Source organism: Chlamydomonas reinhardtii, chromosome 16 (genome assembly GCF_000002595.2).
Source record: "Chlamydomonas reinhardtii strain CC-503 cw92 mt+ chromosome 16, whole genome shotgun sequence".
NCBI classification, from domain to species: Eukaryota; Viridiplantae; Chlorophyta; class Chlorophyceae; order Chlamydomonadales; family Chlamydomonadaceae; genus Chlamydomonas; species Chlamydomonas reinhardtii.
Genome location: NC_057019.1, coordinates 5,933,460 through 5,949,851, shown reverse-complemented (window position 1 = coordinate 5,949,851; position 16,392 = coordinate 5,933,460). Strand labels below are relative to the sequence as shown.

The 16,392-nt window shown below is 64.8% G+C and overlaps 2 protein-coding genes across 2 annotated transcripts; one reads left to right on the top strand and one right to left on the bottom strand.

Moving 5' to 3' along the window:
* Positions 1-2: 2 nt before the first annotated feature.
* CHLRE_16g677001v5 (uncharacterized protein) lies at positions 3-6,144 on the bottom strand. Its single transcript, XM_043071316.1, has 13 exons — positions 6,021-6,144; positions 5,011-5,906; positions 4,614-4,740; positions 3,892-4,383; positions 3,325-3,515; positions 3,053-3,127; positions 2,723-2,767; positions 2,240-2,334; positions 1,799-1,919; positions 1,332-1,532; positions 1,038-1,094; positions 552-707; positions 3-315 (listed from the first exon to the last, which is right to left on the bottom strand). The coding sequence occupies exons 1-13, from the start codon at positions 6,082-6,084 to the stop codon at positions 112-114; spliced, it is 2,724 nt and encodes a 907-aa protein (XP_042916077.1). The 5' UTR covers positions 6,085-6,144; the 3' UTR covers positions 3-111.
* Positions 6,145-6,274: 130 nt separating this feature from the next.
* CHLRE_16g677000v5 (uncharacterized protein) lies at positions 6,275-16,392 on the top strand. The gene is made up of 20 exons (XM_001695806.2): positions 6,275-6,420; positions 6,541-6,670; positions 7,948-8,060; positions 8,692-8,802; positions 9,151-9,285; positions 9,609-9,746; positions 10,058-10,176; positions 10,383-10,452; positions 10,645-10,718; positions 10,962-11,148; positions 11,734-11,817; positions 12,181-12,280; positions 12,659-12,807; positions 13,204-13,314; positions 13,626-13,739; positions 14,131-14,279; positions 14,582-14,699; positions 14,932-15,172; positions 15,380-15,466; positions 15,608-16,392. Exons 2-20 carry the CDS (start codon positions 6,625-6,627, stop codon positions 15,784-15,786), a joined length of 2,325 nt encoding a protein of 774 aa, XP_001695858.2. The 5' UTR covers positions 6,275-6,420; positions 6,541-6,624; the 3' UTR covers positions 15,787-16,392.

The window sequence follows — 16,392 nt, the reverse complement described above, 5'->3', positions numbered from 1 at the left end:
GAGCAACCACCCACCTGGACACATTCTCCCCTCTTCCCCTAGGCTCTCACACGCCCACATCACACCTGTTCTAGGCCCTGCCTGTCACAGCCGCTCCGCATCACTTCAGCATCACAGCTCGCAGTTCCAGGCAATTTCAATTGCCGACCCATCCGGCGCGAGGCGGTTTGCAAATGCCACCCGCACTGTGGCTCCCTCCAGCAACGCACCCAGCGCCGCCGCCTGCTCCAGCATCAGCCCGCAGGCGCGACGGTAGTGCCCCGGCGCCACCCGGCCGTCGCGTGTGAGGCTGCGCAACCGTAGGCGGTTGCGGACCTGCGGGTGTTGCCGGAGTGAGCGTGTGGAGTTGGTGCATGGGAGGGTCAGGGTCAGGGTCAGGGAAGAGGGATGATGGCCAGGGAGGTGGGGCGCCGGCGTGCGGGTGGTGGGGCGCGACGATGTGATGCGTGCTGTGTGGCGCCACGCCTAAAACATTGACGATGTCCGCATTTGGTGTGTGGGTGGCACGATTGCAAGCAAGGCGGTGTTTGCCCAGTGACCGCCAGCCCCACCCGCTCAGTCAGCTCCGCCAGCCCCGCGTCCTCGTGCTGGCGGGCGCGAAGTGCGGTCAGTGCAGCGCCGCCGCCGCCGCCACCGCCACCGCTACTGGAGGTGCCGCGGCCCTCCAGCCAGTCATAGAAGGCGTCAGCCTCAGCCGCGGAGGAAGCCTGTGTGTGTGTATGCGTGTGTGTGTGTGTGCGTGCGTATGTGTGTGTGTTGAAAAGAAAACAACAAAACGAAGCCCGCCCATGTGTGTGTGTGTGTGCGTGTGTGTGTGTGTGTGTGTGTGTGTGTGTGTGTGTGTGTGTGTGTGTGTGTGTGTTGTACGGGTGGGGTGTGCAGCACATTGGCCAGGATGCACCACGTGCATGCAGCCACGACACGTGGACACACGCGCCCGCTTAGAAACTCAAGGCTCCATCGATGTCGCGAGTCCACTGCGCCATACTGGCAGCCAAGCAAGTCCCCAGCTGCTAGCCAGCTAGACATGCCCGTACCTGTACGACCCCAGGCACGTTGCTGTCCAGCTTGAAGTCAGGCTCGCGCGGCTGGCCCTGCAGTCGCCGGACACACACACACACATACATCCGTAAACCGTCGCTTTGCTGCATCGCATACACTGTCTTTGCGCAACGTTTTCCTTGTGCTCTTTAACACACACACACACACTGTCTTTGCGCTATATTTTCCTTGTGCTCTTTAACATGCAAACATCACCATGCCATGTACGGTGCACAAAGCACAAATACAACATGTGCGATTGCCTGGGGCTATGTAGCCACACTACTTGCCTGTATCTGGGGCACGGGCGGCAACACGCACAACGACAGCGGTTGGAAGCCGCCACCGCCCGCCGGGCCGCGCGCCGCCGCCAGCGCCGCCAACCGCTCCAGAAACGTCCTGTACGACGGCTCGGCTAGGTTGCCGTACTGCGTGTAGACCTGGGCCAGGCCAACCGCTTTGGCCACTTTGGACTCCAGTGTACGGATGGCCTGCATGGGGCGCATGGGGCGCATGGGGCGGGTGGCGTGGATGGAATCGGCAGCTGGAATTCGTGCGCAGTTGCGCACAGCAGCGCATTGCAGGTGGTGGTGGTGGGGCAGTGCCTCCGGCCGAACCACACACGGCGCCGCCGCTTCCCTGTCCCTCTACCATACTGGGATCGTGACTAACTATCACCCCTCCATGCCACCCCCCTGCGTCTTGGTAACTCTCTTCTCCCCCTGGGAACGGTGAAAACAACCCCCGCCCCGCCCACCTGCACGGTCTTGCGCTGCTGCGCCACGAAGCCCAGGTCCACGCCTGTCAGGAAGGCGCGCCAGGCGGCGTCATCCTCGTCTGCCGCCACACACAGGTGACCCAGCCGGTCCAGACCCAGCCTGCAGGGGCGTTTGCAAGTGGGGCGTGACGGGGTGGTGCTGGGGTGTCATGGAGCGTACGAGGAGTGACCATGTGATGCATTCATCTTGCCGAGGAGGGTGCGGAGGACGGCCTGGTGCGGTTGGGCTTTCAGCAGGCTGCGCCGGCGCATGCGGAGCTGCAGCCGCACGGTGGCGACACGTACGTGCGCGGCGGCACGTGTGTGTCCGACCAGCCGCGCCGGCGTGCAAGGCGGCCAATGGTGGCAATGCCTCGGCTCGCAGGGTCTACCTGGTCCGGGTCCGAGTCCGGGTCCGGGGCAGGTAGGCCTGGGTCGCACCTGTCGCCGATGACGATGTGGCAGCCGCCCAGCCGCACACGCGCACTGCGGGCCACGGCGTCCACCACCACGGCCAGCCGCTCCAGCAGCGCCACCTGGGGCGCGGTTCGTGCGGGATGAGCAAAACCAGAGGCAGGGCATGGTGTGTTCGGAGTGCAACGGAGTGCAACAGAGTGCAATGGAGTGCCAGGACGCCAACAGCTGTGGGTGTTTACGTGTGCTTATGTGTATTTACGTGTGTGTGTGTGTGTGTGTGTGTGTGCGCGCGACATCTGCGCTAGGGGTCTCATTGTGACTGCGCCGTCATAGGGCGAGCTCTACAGGCGGTCCGTTGCCAGGCTGTCAGCTGCTGTTGGAACTTGGGAGGCAGTGCGATCATCATTACTGCACATCTCGAGAAGTATGAATGGTACCAAGTGCTTGGGGCTTGGGCACTTTTCCAATACTTTAAAAGCTGTCCATTCAAGCACGCGGGTCACGTACCTGCTTGGCAGGCGGCATCAGCTTGTTGGCAAAGCTGACCATCACCTGCGGGCCCACACGGCAGATGTTTGGGTAAACAGTTGCAGAGCCATGGCGAGCCAACCCGCCATCAACAGGAGTAGTCCGTCTTATGCACGCGCGTTGACATCCCCCCCAGCACTTCTGTTTCCTTACGGGATTGGTTCAGATTTAACCCCCCTCCTTTTGGTTTGGTTTGGGCAGGTATTTGCAACCCCTCCCCCCACACACGTACCTGGTGGTGCACACCCTTCCTTTCCCTTTTGACACACACACATATATACACACACACACACACACACTCGCACACACCTGGTGGTGCAGCCGCAGGGCGCCTCGCAGGTTGGCCACTCGCACTGCGGGGTCTGACGGCCGCGCCGCCTCCGCCTGGGTGGCAGCGGGTGGCAAGACAGCGTCACATCAGGCAGGTGCTGCACGCGTGATCCCGGCGGCCCCACACAGCCCGTCCTTCCCCCTGTAAGAGCACCCATCCGCCCCGCTCACAAGTACCGTACCACCAAATTGGGTTTTCGTTCTCACAACCACCACTACCGCCACCCCCCCCCCAACCCGCTCCCGCACACCTGTCTCAGCGCCTCCACGGCCTCCGGTAGGAACGCAGCCAGGCTGAGCGGCCCGCCACCGTCCTCGCCGCCCTCGCCGCCTCCAACGCCTTCGCCGCCCTCGGCCCCGTCGTGCCCAGTGGTGGCCACGCCGCACGCCGCCAGCAGCTTAACCAGCGCCTTGCGTGTGGGGCCGGCCAGGGTGCGGCTGTCTGCAGCAGTAAGTGCAGGTGCGGATGCAGGCAGCGGGTGGGGCTACATTCAGATTTTGAAGTCGTAGCCAGGCACAGGGGTGGGGGGTTGTTATCACCGTTGCCGATGAGAGATTAGAGAAGGCCAGATACACCAGAGGGGGTTGGCCGCGCGAGCCTTACGGGCCCTTGAGGGCGGACACGTGGCGCGGCGTCATCACAACAGGCCCAACACGCTTCACCCAGGCAGCACGTCGCCATCCTCATCCATGCCACGTAGCCCCTTTGCCAAGTGGGAACAGCATCTACGTCCTGATAGCAAGTGATAGAACAGTAGACTGCCCGGCCCGACGCAGGTGTGCGTGTGTCTCACTCGCTAACTCGCCCCCGGCCTCACCCGCTGTGGTGATGGCTGGCGGCGGCAGTGTGAGTTCCACCTTGTGCAGGTGGCCCGTGCCGGCCGCCGTGTCGACCCCAGCCGCCTCCGGGCTCCGGCGCTGGACCCCGCCGGCTGCCCCTCTTACCGGCCCTGCTCCCCCCACTTCCCCGCTACCAACACCAGCGCCTGCGCCAGCGCCAGCGCCTGCGCCTGTCCCTGCGCCTGCGCCTGTCCCTGTCCCTGTCCCTGCTGCTGCTGCTGCTGCTGCTGCTGCTGCCGATGCAGCTCCTGCTGCCGATGCCGATGCCGATGCCGATGCCGATGCCGCCGCCGCCCCAGTCGTGCCTGATGGTGCCGCTGGTGGGGCCCCCGGAGCTGGGGGTGTGGCGGCGCCGCCGCCGGCCGGTCGCATTGACTGCGGCGGTGGCCCCGTCTCGCCGGCGCGTGGCCGCAGCGGTGGCGTCGCCGGCCCGGCTGCCGCGGCCTCCGGCTCCCCCGCTTCCGAAGGCCCTGTGTGTGTATGTGTGTGTATATGTGTGTATGTGTATGTGTGTGTGTGTGCGAATACATCAGAGCGCAACCTGGAACTTCAGTTGTGTCCTAGCCGCCACCGCTGCAGCGTTCCGGCGCTCGCCTGTCTGGCATCGCCGTGCGCCCACACTTGAATACGCCACACCACACCACACCGCACCGCACCGCACCGCACCACGCCACACCGCCTTCCGCCCCCGCCCCCTCACCTGAGGGCGCCTCCCGCATGTAGAACACGAACCGGTACGGCAGCCGGGCCGCCGGCGAGCGGCCGTCGCCACCGCGGGCTAGCGCCAGGTACTCATGCAACAGCTTGAGCGAGCGCTCATTCTCGGCCTGTGAGATTAAATCGTACTTTAGTCACTGTATGTACGGCAGCCATAGCTGCCGATACGGCAGCCAGTTCAACGTCTCTCCAACCCCGCTTAACCGGAACGGCTGGGGTAGCTAGAGTTGCTTGTTCAGTCGCACGGCTGTCGGCCGCGCCGCCGCCATCACCTCATCTCCATCATCACCGTATCCCACCGTATGCCCTCATCCCCCCTGATGATGATGGGACTCTTTCGTTGGGCCCGGGCACATAACCGCCCACCACACATACGTCACCTTGGCTGTGGCGCTGTCGTGGAACAGGTCCGGGTGCACGCGCCTGTACAGCGCCCGCAGAGCCGAGCGCAACGGCAGTGGCTTCGCCTGCGCGTCGGCAGCGCCGCCAGCGGCCGTGCCAGCGGCCGTGCCGGCGCCAGAGCCGGGTCTGGTGGCAAAGCCGCGGCCAGGCTGCGAGCCCATGCCGCCGCCGCCAACACCCGAGCGTGCGCCACCATTCCCGGCACGTTCCCGTGTCGTCGCAAGCCCGCGATGTAGCCCGAGCGCCAATGGCGGCGCATGGCCTCCGATGCGGCGAGTCCGCCACCACGCGGCGACTGCTGTGTGCCCGACGGCACCCGCACCGTCACGAGCTCGGGCTCCAGCACCAGCAGCAGCCCCGGGCGAGCTCTCCGGAGCTCTGCGGCCGCTGCCAGTGACAGCTGCGGCAGAGGCAGCCGTTGCGGCAGCCCAGCTGGAGGTGATGCCAATGGCGGCGCCAGACGCAGCTGTAGCTGTGGCAGTGGCAGTAGCAGTAGCAGTAGCAGTTGCAATGCTGACGGGTCTGAGGAGCAGCGGCTGGTTGGCGCACGCATCGCCGGCGGGGGCGCTGCAGGCGGGCCCCGGGCGGGCCCAAATGCCAGCGCCGGCCTCAGCGCAGCCGCACGCCCCACGCCCCACCGGTACGGTCCATGTGCTAGTACGACAGGCGTGGTATGGCCGGTGGCCTAGCAGCGATGCCTGCTGACCCCAGGCTGCTGGCGGGCAAGCTGGCGGCGAGCCTGTGCAGCCGCGCTGAGCAGGCGCCTCGGCAGTGCTACTGCTGTCGCTGCCTGTGGCATCCTCTGTGCTGGCACATGGCGCGGCAAGTGCAGCCTGGCCACTGGCGCCTGCCCACTTGGTCCAGGCCCATGGACCTGCAGTGCAAGGCAATGGGGGTGTTGCGGGTGTGAGCGCGTGCCCCAGGCAGTCCCCCAGGCTCTAAATGGAGCCGCCACAACTCTGTACAACAACACTACCGTATAGCTCACCACCCTGCTCAAGCTGCAGCCCTCGTGCTCGCAGCACGCGCGCTGGCGGATGCAGTCGAACCATCTAACTGTCGCTCAAAAGCCTGGCCTCGAAGCGTATAACTATGAACTTGAAAGTTCAATGTATCATCCTCGATGCTGGAACATCGGCTTGGACTTTCTCGGAAAAGGCGCCCATCGCATGCTCACTGGCATGCCAAGGTCGGGCGCGCTTAAGAAGGTCCAGAAGCTGACAGCGTCATTGTTCCCCCAATTTACATATCGAGGTATACCTTTATCAAAGGTGCACCCAGTGCAAACCATACGATACATTTTACGTATACAACTTGATAACTTGACCAATTCCTTGCACGTTGGCACCTAGATCACTGAAGACTAGGTTCATATACCCGCAAGAATGGTAAGCACATTGTCGGGGCTTGCTCTTGAGGACTCAAGCTTCAATCGGCGCCAAACGGGTGGCAGTTCGGTGGCTAGTTTACGCTTGCTCACCTTCTGGCACGCTATATGATGCTCGCAGGCTCTTGTATCTGTTGTTGGTTTCGATGTTGGCAACGATACCTCTTGCGTGGCCCTGGCCCGCAAGAGGGGCATCGATGTCATCATGAACAAGGAGAGCAAGCGTGAGACGCCTGCCGCGATCAACTTCGGTGAGTTACTGTCCACCTGCGCCATCGTGGGGAGTGCACGGGGGTGGGAGCGCGCGACGATTGGCGGCTTCCGATCTGGAGCCTTCCAGAGGAACCTTCGGGCGCTCTCCAGACTCGCAGCACAAGACAGCGCGGGAAACTACTTCCTTGCTGCGATGCCAATTCACGGGGGCCGTGACCGGGTTGAAGGGCGACGCCCCTCGCGACCACGCCGGTTGGTTGGCTTGACCCCCGCCAGCGCAGCAGCACCGCCTCTGCCGCCCACATCGACCCTGCCTAAGGCGGCTGCTGGCAGCTCCAGTCACCGCTGGCGGTCCAGCAGATGCCTAGTGCCCAGAGCCAGCACATCCCTCTGGCCCAAGCAGCCGGCGTGGGGCGGAGGCGCACAGACGTACGCGGCCGGCTCGGACAGCTGGCAGGCTCTCGGGGGGAGCGGCGGTCACCGCAGCCCTCCGCAGCCTCCGCAGCCACCCACAGCTACCCGCAGCCCCCGCTGCCGAGCAAGATCCCGGGGCCTTGCCGCCCACACGCCTGCCTCTGAGCTCCAGCAGCATGCGCCCGCGAGCGCAAGCGGGTCCCATGGGCTCAGCCAACCGGGGCCGGGCGGGGCGTGCAGGGGCCCGGGGTCCACGGCGATGCGTGACACGCCGCCCCGCGCCGCCCCGCGCCGCCCCTGTTCTGCTGCGACCCGCGCCGTCGCCCCTGCCGGCACCGGTGGCGTAGGCACCAGCGAGCAGCCAGGATGAGCACACACCCTGGGTGCGGGGCGGCAGTCGCCGTCTGCAGCCAGGCGGCGGCGAAGCCCAGGGGACGGGGCGCCGCGAGCGCTTCCCGACGGGACCCGGACGCTGCGCTCTGTGCTGCTGGCCCCGTGGTCGGGGACCGGCCGGATGTGGGCGGCTGACGTGGCTCCCCGCCGGACGCGGCTGGCGGCTTCAAGGGAGACGCGGCTGGGGGCTTAAAGAATGGCTTGCAGCCCGCAGCACATGCTCTGATGCGGACGTTGGTATGCATGGAAGGCCTGTGGGCGGGGAGCTGGGGAAGGAGCAGTGCAGCTGCCAGTTGCCGATGGCGCGTCATCAGCCTCGCCTCGCAGCGCTGGGGTGCCGGCGGCGCCACCGGGCGTGCCCACAGGACAGCTGACAGCCCGTTGGCGGCCTTCCCTCGCTCACGCAACCCAGGGCCCCCGTCCTTTCCGCCCGCGCGCCACGACACCGCGCCCGCTCACATTTCTCCCTCACCCTCACCCTCACCCTGCCTCCTCCCACCCCTCCCAGGCGAGAAGATGCGCTTCCTGGGCACTGACGGCGCCGCCAAGCTGGGCCTGCAGCCGCAGAACACGGTCCACCAGCTGAAGCGCATCCTGGGCAAGAAGTTCAAGGACCCGCAGGTGGGGGCGGCGGCGTGTGTGTGGTGTGTGTGTGCGTGTGTGTGTCCGTGTGTGCGTGTGTTAAACACAAAACAAACGGAACAAAGCCGCCAAACACGCGTGCGCAGTTACGGACAAATACCTACGCCGGTTACCGAGCTCCGCGGTGGGCGATGTTGCCCCAGTTGTCACCTTGAGTATACTGACCCGCATGTTGCCTGGAACCCCCTACCCGGGCGTTTGGCATTCCCGAGGTGCACCCGCATGCGCTGCCATGCTCCGCGTCGGCGACGCGCTAACAACGTTTACCGGGCACAACTCCCCCTGAGTCTCGTCCACTCCATATCAATTCTCACCTGATAGTGAGGCTCCCCCGCGGGGGGAGCCAGTGTGTGTATGTGTGTGTGTGCGTGTGCGTGTGCGCGCGTGTGAAATGTGTGCGCCTGTCCGTACGGCAGCGACGCAGAGGTGTCTGGCATGTCAGGGTGTGGTGTGGTGAGACGTGGTGCAGTGCGGTGTGGTGTCGTTTGGGCACTTCACCTGCGACAAACTTTCTCTATCTCTCTGCGCACCTCAATTCGGCCTCGGCCTCACCTCACCCCCACCTGTGTGCCCACCTCCCCACCGCTGTCCCCTCTCTCCGCCCCCGCAGGTCCAGGAGGACATTGCCCGCCTGCCCTTCGCCGTGATTGAGGGCCCGGACGGCGGCTGCCTCATCAAAGTGCGCTACTGCAACGAGGAGGCCGTGTTCACGCCCGAGCAGGTGGGGGCGGGGGGAGGGAGGTGGTAGGGAGGGAGATGGGGAGGGAGATGGGAGTGGAGGCGGGGTGGGGCAGGGAGATAGTGTGTCGATGCGTAAGAAAAACGGGCGTGTGGGGGCGGGGGCAGGGCGGCATGGCATACGCGACGGAAGGGAAAGGACAGGTGAGGGCCGGCAGAGGGGAAAGTGCAGGGGAGGGAAGGGAAGGGTCTGCGGAGGCGAAGGAACGCGTGCGTGTGCGCGTACGGAACTGAGGGCTGATGCTTCGCGATGTCGAGCCGGGTTGCTCTTACCCTCCGTTCTGCGACCCGTGCTGAGCCGTCCTCCTCCACCCCTGCTCCTCCTCCGCAGGTCATGGCCATGGTGATTGTGGACCTGAAGCGCATTGCCGAGGCGGAGGGCGGCATCGCCGTCACCGACTGCGCCCTGTCCGTGCCCGACTACTTTGTGGAGGCGGAGCGGTACGCCATGCTCAACGCCGCGCAGGTAGGGGGAGGCGGTGGGGAGGAAGGGTGGAAGGAATGTGTGTGTGTGTGTGTTGTGCGTGGGGGGGCAGGGGACACAGAACGAGGAAACCCCCAACAGAAGTTGGAAAGGGGCCTGAGCAGGGCGTGGAAGAGGTGTGCGGAAGAGGTGGCGAAACGGAATGGAAGGAGGCGCCGCGGCGGCTGTCTTGAGGAGCGGGCGTGTAAGATCCGTAAACGGGTTTGTCACGCCGGTGCCTGCTCGCGCACGGCATCGCGTCGAAGCCACAACCCGATGAAACCGCCCATTCCAAACCCATTCCAAACCCGCCCATGTGATAACAGATCGCCGGCGTGAACTGCCTGCGCCTGATCAACGAGACCACCGCCACTGCCCTGGCTTACGGCATCTACAAGACCGACCTGCCGGAGACTGACCCCGTGCACGTGGCGTTCGTGGACATCGGGCACAGCCACACGCAGGTGCGCGCGTGTGCGTCGTCGGGGGCCGTGTGGCACGGGCGTGGAGGTACCGCTGTTGGGTAGTTGAAACCATGGGCGTGTGGGGCTGTGGGGTTGAGGGACGTGTGTGGTGTGTAGGGGCGTGGGCACCCTGCTTGGACTCATGAGCAAACAGCGCCCTGCTCCCTCCTTACGACCCCGTCCTTCCCCTGAACCCCACGCCTGAACCCCTCCCCCCTCCCTATTGTCCCCTGAACCCCCTGCTTGTATCCTGGTCCCAATGTTTTTTCACCCCTTCTTCTCTCCCCCTGCCTTCTCCTCGCCCCCCTCAGGTGGCCATCGTGTCGCTCAAGCGCTCGCAGCTGGTGGTGCGCTCCCACGCCTGGGAGCGCAACCTGGGCGGCCGCGACTTTGACGAGGTGCTGTTCGACCACTTTGCAGCCGAGTTCAAGTGAGTTTGTTGGCGTGTCACCTAGCGTGCTAGTGCTTTGGAATGACGACGAGTGTGTGTGTGGGAGGGGGGGGAATAATCATGGCGCTAGGGCGCAAGGCATGCCGGCTAAGAGCAGGTCGGCGGCGCTGCTGGAGAGGAGTCGTGGAGGAGTCGGTGGCATTGTTAATCTGTGTGTCTCTCACTGCCTGCCTGTGTGCCCACAGGGCCAAGACCAAGCTGGACATCCGTGACAACAAGAAGGGCGCCTTCAAGCTGCGCGTGGCGGTGGAGAAGGTGGGGCGGCGGCTGTGTGTGTGTGTGTGTGTGTGTGTGTGTGTGTGTGTGTGTGTGTGTGTGTGTGTGTGTGTGTGTGTTTGTAGGGGTCTGTGGTTGTGGCCAGCAGAGTACAAACAAGCACCAGCACCTACATGCACACACGCACGCACAAAACAAGCACAACACAACACACTCGCTCGCGCCCTGCAGGTGAAGAAGATGCTGTCGGCCAACAGCGAGGCGCCGCTCAACGTGGAGTGCATCATGGAGGACGAGGACCTGCGGTGAGAGGGGGGGGGGGCGAGGGGCGGGGGCGGGGGGACAGGGTGGTGAGGGGCGGGTGGATGGGGGGGGCGTACTTCATTCCGGCACCCGAAGCAAGCCGAACGTGAGAGGCTGGGGCGGGTGGAGACAGGGAGGACGCAGGGGAGGCAAGGGGGGGGGAGAGCGGGGGGGGGGGGTATGATGACAATGGGAGCACACCACCAACCGCCCTAATGCCGCTCCCCAACCACCAACTGCTGCAGCGGCATGATGACGCGCGAGATTTTTGAGCAGCTGGCGGAGCCAGTGATCGCCAGGCTGCGTGCGCCCATGGAGGCGGCGCTGGCGGAGAGCGGCCTGACGGTGGAGGACCTGTCCAGCGTGGAGGTGATTGGCAGCGCCACGCGCACGCCCTGCGTGTGCCGCGTGGTGGAAGAGGTGTTCAAGAAGGTGGGGCAGGAGGAGGCTTGGGGGCAGGTTTGGGGGCAGGTTTGGGGGCAAGGAGGAGGGGAGGGGGAGGAGGACGGGGTTTAGATGCCCGAGCCCAACGAACCCCATCCATGCAAGGTGGGCGTGAGTAAATGCGAGCTCAAAAAGAAGAGGTACAAGTCAGTTTTGGGGGAGGGGGTTCAAAAGGCGCGGGCAGGCTGAGGCCAGGGTGACAAAAGCCGGCCAGGGAAAATTTTGTTGCAGTGAGTGGTGCCTGCATTGGCGACGCCGTGCCCCAACACCATGGCATGGAACGTCATGCATTTGCGGGCCACATCAGGCTTCACGCCGCGGCCGGAGCTAGAGCTGCAGCGGCCCTGACTCGTGGGCCCTGCGGTGTAGAACTCGGGACACATCCCCCACAACCCCCCCCACACACCACCAGCCACACAGCTTCCGCCATGCGCAACTGCAATCACGCCCACACAGCCTGCACTCGTCCGCATGCATTCTCTGACGCTCCACTACTGCTCCTGCCGCACTAACCCATCAACCCTGCCCTCCACCCGCCCTCCACTCCACTCCCCTCCACTCCGCTCCCCACAGGCCCCCAGCCGCACCATGAACTCCAAGGAGTGTGTCAGCCGCGGCGCCGCCCTGCAGTGCGCCATGCTGTCGCCAGTGTTCAAGGTGAGGAGGCGAGGGGGTGCAGGGGTGGTGGTGCAAGGGCAGGGGCAGGCAGTGGCGGCGCAGGGGCAGGGGCAGGCAGCGGCGGGTGATACCGGTAGGTGAGACTGGCGAGGGGTGAGGCGGGTGCGGTGCTTTTGGAGAGGCGCAGGTGACCGCAGGGGCGGGCGCACGGCCAGCGGTGTTTCAGGACACCTGGCCCAAGAACCATGGCTTAGGGCACCAAGGTCTTAAATGCGGCACGGCAGCAAGTCGGAAGCCCCACTCTCCCCACGGCTGGCTAGCTGCGTGGACTGGCGCCCCCGCCATCTGGTAATAAACTTCTGTGACATTCCTCTTGTGTCCGCCGCTGCCGTCGCCGCACAGGTCCGCGACTTCGAGGTGATCGACTCCTGCCCGCTGAGCGTGTGCTTCAGCTGGGAGGGCAAGGACGGCAGCACCGTCACGCAGACGCTGTTCAAGCGCGGTGGGTGACGACAGCGACAGCGGCAGGGGCAGGGGCAGGGGGCACAGCGGTGGTGGGCCAGCGGCGCTGTAGTGCGCCGACGGCTCGGGGAGGGACAGCGGCTTGCGTTGCCGCCCACGCCCCCTCACCACAACCCTTACTCCCCGCCATCGCCTAACTAGCCACCCTTCTCCTCACCCACTCCTCACCCACTCTTCACCCCCGCCTTTACTAATCATGAATGTAACCCCCTCCTCGCCCGCTCCCCACTCACCCACTCCTCCTCGCCCACTCCTCTTCTCAACCCCTCCTCACTCGTCACCCACTCCTCACTCACTCACTCACTCCACCTTCCAGCTCTAGAATAACCATGCACTTAACCCCCTCTCCTGCCTGCAGGCGAGGCCTTCCCCAGCACCAAGATGATCTCGTTCAACCGCGCGCAGCCCTTCAGCGTGCGCGCCCACTACGACCTGGACACGCCCGCGCAGCTGCTGCCGCCCTCCTTCGACAAGCAGCTGGGCGTGTACAGCGTGGGCCCCTTCACGGTGAGCGGCGACGGGGTGGAGGGAGGAGAGGAGGGCGGGAGGGGGAGGGGTAAGCCGTTCATGGGGAGAACGGAGTGGTGAAATCAAAGTGTATGAAGCGCCGACGTCAAGTAGCAACTGAGGACCAGCAGGAACATACTGGGGTGGGGTAAGGTGAAAAGGGATGTGACGGTGGGGACGTACGGCCTGGGTGCCTGAGACCCGCCGCCGGGGGTGGGGGTGGGGGTTGTTGCAGATACCAGCCCAACCTAAACCGAAACCAAGGGGGGTAGTGGCGGCGAGTCTCCGGACCCCTGGTGCTGCCCCTGGTGCTGCTCCTGGCGTTGCCCCTCACCCCACCTACCGTCACCTCACCTCCGCCTGCCTGCCCGTCCCCCTGCCTCGCCGCCCGCCCAGGTGCCGCCCGGCGCCGAGTCCGCCAAGCTGAAGCTCAAGATCAGCATGAACCTGCACGGCCTCACGCACGTGGAGCAGTGCCAGGCCATTGAGGAGGAGGAGCTGGCCGAGGTGGGCAGGAGCGGGGATTTGGGTTGGGGGCGGGATAGGGGCACGGGATAGAGGGTAGGGGTCGTTGTCACCATTTCCGAAGAAGTGAGGAGGCAGAGGGACAAGGGAGGGATCGGGGGAAGGGGTTAAGGGGGCCCCGGGGCCGGCAAGCCGGCGAGTGGGCACAGGACCGGCTGGGGGAACAGGGCACGAGAATGGGGGCAGCGCGCCCATCGGAAGCAATGGCCTGTGGTCGTGTGTATGCGCGGATGTTGTGTGGTCAGTAGACACCAATGCGCCTCCGCCGCTGTTCTCCCGCTGTCCTCCCGCAGCCCGCCGCCGCCCCCGCCGCCGCTGACGCCAAGATGGACGACGCCGCCGCCCCTGCCAACGGCGAGGCCGCGCCCATGGACGCCACCCCCGCGCCCGCGCCCAAGAAGAAGAAGGTCAGTGGGAATTGGGGGCGCTTGTGCTGCGCTGTGCTGTGGCGCCGCGCCTATCTCGCATGAGTGAATCACTGCGTCGGGAAGGAACCGACGCACACAGCAGCTCGGCCCCCACGCCACGCAGCGCAGCAGGCACAGACTCTCGGCGAAGCGATTACGGTACTCTCCCTTGTGCTTCTCTCAGCCTCCCCGGGGTCATTCACGTCCGCAACTCCTCCCCCTCCCGCTTCCCTTCATCCCCCATCCTCCTTCCCCACCCCATTGCCTACCGTCCACCAAATCCTTAGCTAATCATGAATGTAACCCCACTTCGCTTCTCCTAAGCTGATCATGAATGTAACACCACTTCCTTTCTCCTGAGTGAACCATGACTGTAACCCCATCCCCCCAGGTGAAGAAGACGGACGTGCCAGTCCAGTGTGTGGGCGCGTGCGGCTACTCCAAGTCGCAGCTGGACGACTTCTTTGAGAAGGAGTGCCAGATGCAGGCGGCGGACCGCCTGCAGGAGGAGACCAACGAGCGCAAGAACGCGCTGGAGGGGTGAGAAGGGCAGGGGTGGAGAGGGGGAGGGGGTGCGGTTGCTTGTGCCCTGGGATGGGACTGGCATGGGGATGGGCACGGGTTGGACGGCGTGGCAGGCTCTGTTCCGGGCACGGGCCCTCGAGGTGGCCAGGGCCTTGAGAGCTGAGATTGGACACATCGTGACAAGCACTGTATGTCCTTAATGTTGCACAAACCCTCACACGCCCCCCCCCACTTCCTTAACTAATCATGAATGTAACCCCCCCAAACATTGCCTACCGTTTACCACTTAGCTAATCATGAATGTGCCCCCCCCGCAGCTACGTGTACGAGCTGCGCAACAAGCTGTACGACGTGTACGCGCCCTTCATCAAGGAGGCGGACAAGAAGGTGCTGCAGGCGCAGCTGACGGCCATGGAGGACTGGCTCTACGACGAGGTGAGGGGTGGCGGCGGAGGGTGTACGGGGAGGACTGGGCTTCATGCGCGTCGTGCTGAGGGCGCGGAAGCGGAGCGGGTCTGCAAACGCGGTCCCACACCCTGCCGTCATACATTTACAGCAGGCCTGGGCACCCCAAACCCCAACCCAAAACCCCAACCCCACAACCCCATCCAACCCATTACTGCCCCCGCTCCCGCTCCCACTGCACCCCCAAAACTAAACCCCACAGGGCGAGGACACCACCAAGTCGGTCTACACCTCCAAGCTGGAGGAGCTCAAGGCCAAGGGCGCGCCCGTGGAGGGCCGCTACGCCGAGGACCAGTCGCGCGGCCCCGCGGTGGAGGCCCTGCGCGCCGCCGCCGCCTCCTACCTGGACAGCGCCAAGGGCGACAAGCCCAGCCTAGCGCACATCCCCGCGGAGGAGAAGGCGGCCGTGGTCAAGGAGTGTGACGCGGCGCTGGCGTGGCTGAGTGAGTGACGGGGATGGGCGGGTACGGGCGGTGGGTTTTGGGTGGCGCGGGTAAACCCAAGGTATGCAAGTTGCGGGGCAGGAGCTAGCGGCGTTTCCTGGCTCTGCCTTGTCCCCAGATCCACGTCGCCGCTACAACCTTGCTACGCCTGTTGTTGCTGACTGTTGCTGCTACCGCTGCCGCTGTTGCTGCTCGTGGCCTGTCCAGACGAGCGGCTGGCTCTGCAGTCCAAGCTGTCCAAGGCCGACGAGCCCGCGCTCCTCACCGCCGACATCAACAAGAAGCGGGAAACCCGTGAGTCGTTGGGGTGAGGGGTACGGCCACTGAGGGATGCAATGGTCTTTGCAAAACAGCGCGTGCCGCACTTTAGCTTGTTTCAAAACAGTGCGTGGCGCAATGCCGCTTTTGACTTACCCGCTTCCCCTCGTGCCGCAGTGGATCGCGTGTGCAAGCCCATTCTGTCGCGGCCAGCGCCCGCGCCCGCGGCGCCGCCCGCGCCCGCCGCCGCGGAGCCGGGTGCCGCGGACGCCGCCGCCGCCTCGCCTGAGCCGATGGAGAGCGAGGCCAGCCCCGGGCCCGAGGCCAGCTCCGAGGCGCCCATGGAGACCAACTAAACTACCATTGGTGTTGGGCGCTGGGAGCTTGTACGGGGATTACCGTCTGTTAGCGGTTGATGGAATGAGGCAGGCGTGTGGCGCTTGAATTAGTATGGTTCAAGGAGAGCGTGACGCAAACGTTGCAAGGTCTGTTTAAGAACGGTTGGCGAGGAGCGGAAGGGTGACATTAGGTAGAGGGCCAGTGCTGCTGGCGGTGCTGCGAAAGAGCCATCCGCTGCGCAGGACTGTGTGTGGGTGATTGCATGGCGTCAATGTTTGGGCGTGCTTGGGTGCTGGTGCAGGTGGGTTTGTGTGCGGGCTGGTGCGGAGGTGATGGACGTCAGGGCGGCGTGGGGCGGTGGCGCCCTCGGCAGAAGGCGGGGGTGGCGAACCCTTTTGCGTGCAACTGAGATTGGGGGGGCCGGCATACGTAGGCAAGGAGGCACGTAGGAGCACAGGGCTGGCTGATACATATGCGAGCACAAAGAAGATTCCGAGTGCAGGTGGCCGCAACCGGCTGCAACCGTTTGTGCGCGAGAGGGCAAAGCGGACATTCATTACTTTGAGCGCAACCCCTCTGGGTCTGGGTCTGGATGTTGGTTTCGTTGGAATTGGAATGAACTA

What these genes read in the sequence shown, in the direction of transcription:
- CHLRE_16g677001v5 (XM_043071316.1), bottom strand. Translation starts at nt 6,084, where the DNA reads ATGGTTCGACTGCATCCGCCAGCGCGCGTGCTGCGAGCACGAGGGCTG. An exon ending in CACATCGTCATCGGCGACAG is followed by an intron (nt 1,920 to 2,239) that starts GTGCGACCCAGG and finishes ACGCCCCTGCAG; the next exon opens with GCTGGGTCTGGACCGGCTGG. An exon ending in CGCCCGTGCCCCAGATACAG is followed by an intron (nt 1,095 to 1,331) that starts GCAAGTAGTGTG and finishes CGGCGACTGCAG; the next exon opens with GGCCAGCCGCGCGAGCCTGA.
- CHLRE_16g677000v5 (XM_001695806.2), top strand. Translation starts at nt 6,625, where the DNA reads ATGAACAAGGAGAGCAAGCGTGAGACGCCTGCCGCGATCAACTTCG. An exon ending in AGAAGTTCAAGGACCCGCAG is followed by an intron (nt 8,061 to 8,691) that starts GTGGGGGCGGCG and finishes CCGCCCCCGCAG; the next exon opens with GTCCAGGAGGACATTGCCCG. An exon ending in ACAGCGTGGGCCCCTTCACG is followed by an intron (nt 12,808 to 13,203) that starts GTGAGCGGCGAC and finishes CCGCCCGCCCAG; the next exon opens with GTGCCGCCCGGCGCCGAGTC.